This window comes from Eptatretus burgeri, unplaced genomic scaffold (assembly GCF_056783735.1).
Source record: "Eptatretus burgeri isolate ZD-2024b unplaced genomic scaffold, Ebu_testis_v1 Ebu_testis_scaffold_3159, whole genome shotgun sequence".
NCBI classification, from domain to species: domain Eukaryota; kingdom Metazoa; phylum Chordata; class Myxini; order Myxiniformes; family Myxinidae; genus Eptatretus; species Eptatretus burgeri.
Window position 1 is genome coordinate 2,177 of NW_028225107.1, and position 7,824 is coordinate 10,000.

The 7,824-nt window shown below is 43.3% G+C and overlaps 1 protein-coding gene across 10 annotated transcripts in view; it reads left to right on the plus strand.

Annotated features, from left to right (window-relative positions):
• Nucleotides 1-4,128: 4,128 nt before the first annotated feature.
• LOC147006621 (sperm motility kinase 3A-like) overlaps nt 4,129-7,824 on the plus strand; it is a 25,411-nt gene continuing 21,715 nt past the window's right edge. For all 10 annotated transcript variants that reach the window (XM_085868333.1, XM_085868332.1, XM_085868335.1 and 7 more), the window contains exons 1-2: nt 4,129-4,171; nt 5,265-5,336. In XM_085868333.1, coding sequence (XP_085724459.1) covers nt 4,141-4,171; nt 5,265-5,336 — 103 coding nt within the window. In that variant the 5' untranslated portion in view covers nt 4,129-4,140. The remainder of the gene's footprint in view (nt 4,172-5,264; nt 5,337-7,824) is intronic.

The following is a 7,824-nucleotide window of genomic DNA, read 5'->3' on the forward strand; positions in this document are numbered from 1 at the left end:
TAGCGTACCACCATCGATAACATACTAGACATTTCCAATTGTTTCTCGTTGCTCCCCTTGCATGGTCTTCCAGAGAACGTCGGCAAGGACAGCCTTATTGGCCTGCAGGGGAAGGAAGGAAGATTCAAACAATCCTGGGGGGTAACTACACAGTTTATATTTGAAGAGTGACTGAAGATCTTCACAGTGCTCCTCAATGGTTACCAGTCTCTGGAAGATCAACTGTGGATCTACCTTCACATATTCTCCTTTGATCTTGACAGTTGATCTTGAATTAAGCGTCACTGTTTGATCACATTTCCGGAAGGTGAACTCTTTTGCAGATTTCCCAACCATGGATGCTAGAATCTTTTCTCCAACTGTTCTTGATCTTTCAACGTTGACTCCTTCCTGGGCTGTCATGCCATTTGCAATGTTAAACAGGGAAGGATCCTGTGCGAATGGATCTCTCTCCCTAAGATAGCTGATAAGATCAAGGGTGTCATTGACATCTCTCGCTTGTCTAGCTTTTGACAAGTCTTTGTGCTGGTCACTGGTTTCAAATGAGATGCCACTGAGCTGCATGGCCTCGTTCATATTTGCACATGCTGTCATGGAAAGGACCCACACAAACCGCTGAGTTTCTGTCATTACTTTTCCTCTTGTCAGGCCTCCATGTGTCTTTATACTTCTCATCAGCACTTGCTCAATTGTGAGATCCGTGGATAGTCCTGCCCAGTACCGATCACTGCGCCTCACCACATGGTATCCTTTCTCAAATTGCTGATGGACATCTGGATGACTTTCTGGCAGATCAAGCATCATTTGCAGTGATACATATGCAGACTTTGCATATTGCGTGTGTCCAGATGCTGAAAAGTATGGTCACATTTATTGTACTGATTGAAGGTGTAATTTCCAGTTGCCTGTCTGTTCAGCTTTAAGAAATCTTTGCAGGATGTCCACCATGTTCAGATACTCCACCCAGAGTTTTGCTGTCCGCATTGTCATCATTTCTTTCTTCTCATTCAGTTTACTTTGGAATCTTCCTTACACCTCTTCTGAACACACTTCTTCTGTAGTAGAGGTAGAAGATAGCAACATATATCATGATGTATGTAGAAACAATAACATAATTAACCTCAAATTTGACCAGAGTCCACCAAATATTAGTTTTGGGTCAAGCCATTTTTATTGCGGATATGGGACATTTTCACAAAATCGGGTGAAGTAACGGTAAAGAACAAACTAAAAAATCAACTTTCTTTGATATTCTCGAAATAGTGCTTGAACCCCTTATAAGGCCTAGAAAAATGTTCAAATGATGTCAGCAACGCAGCATCACCATAAGGCCTCTGCACTGACTGGGCAATATATGCTTGATAAAAATTCTCAGACAGTCTTTACCGTTACCTGACCCGCTTTTGTGAAAATGTCCCATATCATGGATTTTAAGCGAATTATATTTGGTGGTCAGTTGGAATTATGCAAATGAGCTTTTTATCTGGTTAAATACTGCAGTGTCCGAGATGCATCCAATGAAATTTTTAAGTATTATAAATGCATCCTTGGATCCAAAGATTGCATGACAGAAATTTAAATCACTAAAATACATCATCTGAGAGCAAAGATTTGGCAAGATATTGATATTTGGCGGCCATATTGGTTTGATGCAAGTGAGATTTTGTTCCAGGGAAGTTTAAAAGTATGCTAAATGCATCCTTCCATACAAAATACCCATTCTAGAAGTTGAAATCAATCAAATATGTCAGCTGTGCGCAAAGATATGGCACAATATTGATAACTAGCTGAAACCCTGTCACAGACGGATTCCGTTCCATGAGCCCAATATGACAACCAGTGGCGGCTCTTGTAAGAGCCGGATCCCAGTCGATGTACTCCACGGCCTTACCTAATGAGGCCGACAAAACGTCCTTGTACATGACATTTCTGGTGTACACTACTCCTTGTGAAGAAGTCCCCTGATTTGTGCACGTGTCTACTTTGACATACAAACACCGTGTCAAAACTTCTCAGGCCACAGTACTGAGAAAAACGTGACGCGATCGCGAGGAGGAGCACTAAATTGGTCCTTCAGTATTAATATGTAGATACAATGTTTCTTGTTACATTTTTTGTGTCAAATTCACATTCTGAGGGAGTCAGCATGTGCAGAAGAAGGTTTTACATTGCAGACGCTATTTTCGAGGAGTGGAATTACACCTCTTGGCGGTAACGGTCTGTCGACGACAGACGTAATGACGTCAGCGAATGACCGATGAAGTCATGACATCCTTACGCCTCTCAGCGGTGACATCACACGTCGCCATGTAAACGAATGCAAAACGAAAAGTGTTTCTTCTGCTTCAGAGTTGAAGTTTGACTGTTGGCACTATGTGCGGTGCACTCTTACAGGTACGAAGTTTCTTTCAGTCCAAGTCACAGTACCGAGAAAAACGTGACGCGACCGCGAGGAGGAGCACAAAATTGGTCCTTCAGTGTTAATATATAGATTGGCCGCCATATTGGATTTTTGCAAATTCGACGTATTTCCGCAACAGGGATTTCTTAGGACTTTTAGTATCGTGTTCTGGGGACCTCATAGAAATGCATTGCTCTTAAAAAAATTCTGTTGCAATTTGTTCCCAATCAAGTGAAAAAATGAGCTCGATTGTTTGGACGAATGCTTCCATCGACGAAGCTGCCAGAGGCATTGTTTTCGGGTTGCATGCCCGAACGTCCATCTGTGCTAATTTTCTCTGTTTTCTCGGCAACCGCTTACCCGATTGACACAAAATTTTCACCAAATGCACGACAACTCATCCAAAATGTTTTAATGACAATTATGATGTCAGAGGGAACGCATTGTGGCAACCATGTTGGAATAATAAAAAAAAACTTTGCACCTTTGTTTCTCCAAAACTGCTCCATGGAAAAAAATATGAAATGTCGCACATGTCAAGTACTCTCCTTGGGAAATATGTGTGATATTTTGTTGATGTCATCGGTGGCGTTGTTTTGACATTGTAATTGCAGACGTCGAACGCTTTATCCGATCAGTGTGAAAATCTTCTGTCATGGCTGAACAGATTGAGGTGAAACTTTGCAGGTGTTGTCGCCTTTCAATGAGGACCAAAACGTTTATGACCTATGATGTCATAGGTCACATGGTTTGGCAGCTCTCACTTTTTGAAGAATAACCCTTTCAAAATATTCTTCTAAACAGCTTGAGAGATCGAGGGGAAACTTCACTCACATCTTCATCAAGCCTTGTCGATACCAGGGTGTTCACGAATAACTGATCGGTCACATGTTTTGGCAGCCATATTGGATTGAACAAAAATCTTTAAAAACTCTTTCTCTTGAACCTCTTCATTAATCGATGTGAAACTTTACAGTTATGATGTAGTAGTCATGGGGAATATGTTTTCAGTTTCAACCTGATCGGATGCATGGTCTGGCAGCCAGACTGATTTAGTGTTTTGAATCTGGATTCAGGGATTGAAATCAAACTTGGTCCAAGTATGTATAATGATGTTATGGTGTTAGCAGAGGCATATCTGGAGATGTCGAAGAGTGCTGTTCTCGTTTTTTCTTCTCCTTCCAATTCCTGCCACTCAACCAGATTCACCTGTGGTGTGTCCATTTAATAGTCCACCTATTCTCCTTTTGATCCTCCATCGATGTAAAGTTGTTCCTTTCTGTCATCTTGCTCCTCTTTAGACTTCTGTATAAATGGAAACAATCGGTGTATGTCACGATACACCGGTATCAAATATTTAACTCGCTTTCCCACATCATAACCAAGATCTTATCACGTGACCTCTTGTCATCTCTTTCAGGTTGTTTTGAAGGAAGCCATTTATGCGACCGGTGTCAAAGAAGTAAGTTTCTGTGAACGTGGAGATAATGGTGTTTTAACTGCTGAACCAATACAGTTTAATTTACCTCTGAACTGTCCTGGTAGATCTATTATCTGTGATAGATATTTAATGCGTCTTGGCCCTCAAGACTGAGTCTCTCTGTGTGAGTTACAATCTTGTGGTTAGAGCAATGAGGTGTAAGTTAACCTTCATACATCTTCTTGCATGATTTTTTTTCAATTTTCTCTTTCTCTTTTCTCTTTCTTTTTTTTTTTTGTAGCTCTGGTACGAAGCTGAGATGATGAAGCAACTCGATCACGAAAACATTCGTAAGTATGGATTTCACTCAAATGTATCGCAGTATGAACTAGAAGGGCACTTGGGAGAGCACATACCTCCACCACGTAATGCCTGATCCACGACAACATATCGGGTCCAATACATTTTTGAAATTTCATGCTATATATGGTTTTTGGCGCTGTCTCTCAAGAGTGAAAAATCACTTTCCAAATTAAATAATTCTTGCATCCAGATCCGGATTCGGGTCTTCACCAAAATCGAAACAGTTATTCCTTATCACACACCCAACCTGCCCACCAAATTTCCTCTGGATCTGTGCACAACTTTTTGAGATGTCCATCACACATTCAGACAGACAGAGAGGGGTGAAAGCATAACCTCCTTCACCTTTGGTGGCAGAGGCAACAAAACAAGTTACAAATTGCTTCTGTGGCATGAATTTCTCACTTCTCAACTATGTGACATTTCTTTAACTGAAACAAAACAAAAGTTCAAGTTTGCAAAAACCACTGTTTCGGATCCGTCTCTTCATCCTTTGTCACAAAATGCTGGTATCGCTTTCGCAGCTTCCTGAGCAAGGGTTATACTGGAGGGTTTGACATTGCCTTCCCAGCAGTAGTTGGAGCAGGAATCTGTAATTTGGCCAGGGTGCTGGCAACAGCTTGGAAAATGTGGGGTCTTTCACATCCACAAACTAATTCTGGCAGATGGGATGCCAGTTTAACATCCATCCAAGTGATGGCGCACATAATGAATCACCCTGCCTGGGAAACACTTGGATGATAGTTTAAAGCTGGGCCGAGTGTCCAACCCAGGCGAGACAGCTTTCAGGGGACTCTGTGTAATTCTCGGGCTTGAGGCCATCCTGTCAGCCCCCTTTTGCATGACTTATTCTTCCATAGAAATATTGCTTGCACTACATATATCAAATCGTACATCATGCGAAGGAACAGCGACATGTCGAGGATTGTGAAAGGACCAAATTGACCCTCACCTGTTGACTACTTGTCATTTGAAGGGTCACATGAAATTTGCATGTTCATGTTGTTGAAAGGTGTTTTGACTTTGGGTGAATTTCTGACATCATCCTGACTTGTGCTCCACGATCTTGTTTCCCCACAGTGAAGTTGCTTGACATCTATGAAAGTCCAGCATTTAACAGAGTCATCCTTATTCTGGAGTATGTGGATGGAGGTGAGGTTCCTGACATCGTTTTGCTGAAAATGCACTGTTTTTGTCTCTCAAGCCCACTTTTACTGAGCAGCTCAATCATGTATTGATTGGTAAACATGAATTATGATGTCCCAATTGTTGGGACCTAATTTCCTCGGTCTCAGGCTTATGTTTGAACAGGTCTGAGGCTCAGGTGATGTATATTTATTGCAGGAACAAAAAGAGCAGAAAATATGGCATTCACATCTTTAGTTTAATATTCTCATTTTCACAGTCTAATGCCCCTGCAAGCAGTACGTTGTATTGATCTCTACAATCTCTCTCTTGAGTGCAGCCTGTGGCTGCTGGTTGCATCATTGGTTGGGACGCGGCTATGCTGCTAATGCATTGTCCCCCTTACCAGTGCACTGGTACTCATTTTGCCAACCTCGGAAGGATGACAGGCTGAGTCAACCTCCCGGTGTATTAATTCAGCGGCCCAACGGGGCTTGAATTCAGGATCCTAAGATCCCAAGCCACCACCCTAACCACGAAGCCAACACCAGGCTTATCTCACCCATAAATGTTGATCGAAATGGCAAAGAAAATAAAAAAATAGAACGTGTGGCCCTAAATGGAGTTCTTTCATCCCCTCTTCCTGTGCAGGCTGGAGTTCCTCAAGGTAGCGTTCTAGGCCCTGTTCTTTTTCTGGTTTTCATCAATGATCTCTCAGACTCTCTGGAAAATCCTCTATTTCTCTTTGCCGACGACTCCACCCTCTGCCGTACCATCTGTCATCCCTCAGACCGGCAAGCAGCAGCTTCTTCGCTCATTGCAGATCTGGATAAAATCACAAACTGGTCCAACACGTGGAACGTGTCTTTCAATCCAGACAAATCTCACACTCTCACTATGTCTCTTCGAAAGGACCGTTTACAAAACCCCCCCCATCCACTTTCTCAACAACCCTCTGGAAGAAGTCTTTTCTTTCAAGCTTCTGGGTCTCACTATCTGCCATGACCTTTCTTGGGAAAGTCACATTTCCAACCTCGCCTCAAAAGCCAGTCGCCGACTGGGAATCCTCCGTCGTGCAAAGTCCTTCCTCGGCCCTCTTGAGCTCCTGACCACTTACAAAGCTTTTGTCCGTAGCCTGATGGAGTACTGCTCTCCCCTCTGGGCTGGTGCTCCTGCCTCCCACCTTTCTCGGCTTCACGCTGTCGAAACCAGGGCATTTAAGATCATCAGCATCTCCTGCAATGAAGCTGAGTCTTTGGGCCTCTCAGTCAATCACCGCAGGTTGGTCGGTGGTCTTTCTGTCTTCTACCGACTCCTCTCCAGCCTTACCCCCCCTGCTCTCTCTGCGATTTGTCCCCACCACATTTCCACAGGGCGCTCAAGGTCCGCCAACAACCCCCTTCTGGTAAAACTACCAAAATCACGAATCACTGCTCATCTTCACTCTTTCATTCCTCTTTTTTCCCGCCTTTGGAATAAACTTCCTCACTCTATTCTTTCCCATTCTTCCCTCCAGGCTTTCAAAACAGCTGTTCACCACCACCTCTTATCTTCGCCCATCCAAATCCTCGATCTTTTCTACCCCCGATAATCCACCCAAGCCCACTTCCTTCAATTCTCCTGCTTTCCTTCCTGAAAGTCCCTGTAATGTCCATCTTCTCTTCGCCATGTTCCCCGTCCCATCCCCATCCCTCTCCCTTCCACAGTTCACCTCATGTGTCTGTTCTCCACTGTTTTGTCCCTTCCACTCCCCCCCTCTTGTCTCATGCCTCCTTGCTGTGAGTTGTGTGTTAGCTCTCATACCAGCCTCAACCAAGGTATACAAAAAAAAAAAATGTTTTGAAGTTAAGGCTTGTTGTTCTGAAAAATGGAACAGCTCTTTCAGTTCTGACAAATCTCAGTCTCACCCTGACACTCCGGCAGGATTGTCAACAACAACCCACTGAACTATTTCCATGGTCAGACACAAGAAGTGGTTCGGTCTCTTGACGTTATAGGCCTCACCATCAGCCACGATGTGGATCGTCTGTCTTAGCTGTCTTTCAAACTGAGCTGCAGACTCCATCATTCCAAATAATTCCATAAACTCATAATCTTTCAGGTGTTTCTGCATAGTTCAATGGAGATGTATTGAGACCTTCATATTCCACAGAATCCAGGAGATCCGTTTTTGATTCTGAAACTTATCACTTCGGTGAGAAGATGGCAGCACCACAAACTGATCTGGATTCTGTGCAAAAAAGCTCAACATTATCAGCATATCACGTGATGAGACTGAAACAAATACTCCTCTCACGTGGCAGATGTGTTGACTCCTCTCATTTCTGCAGTCTGTCAAAGGTACACAGGGTTTTGGAAGAGTGAGGTGATAGAGGGTAACACCGTATTCACAGTGGAACCATAGTTGGACACAAACAAGGAAATGACTGAACAGAAAGAGAAAGAAAACAGAGGTTGGGATGTTGTTCTGCACACATGGAGCAACACGTCTGACGTATTTGCTGCTTTGCAGTCG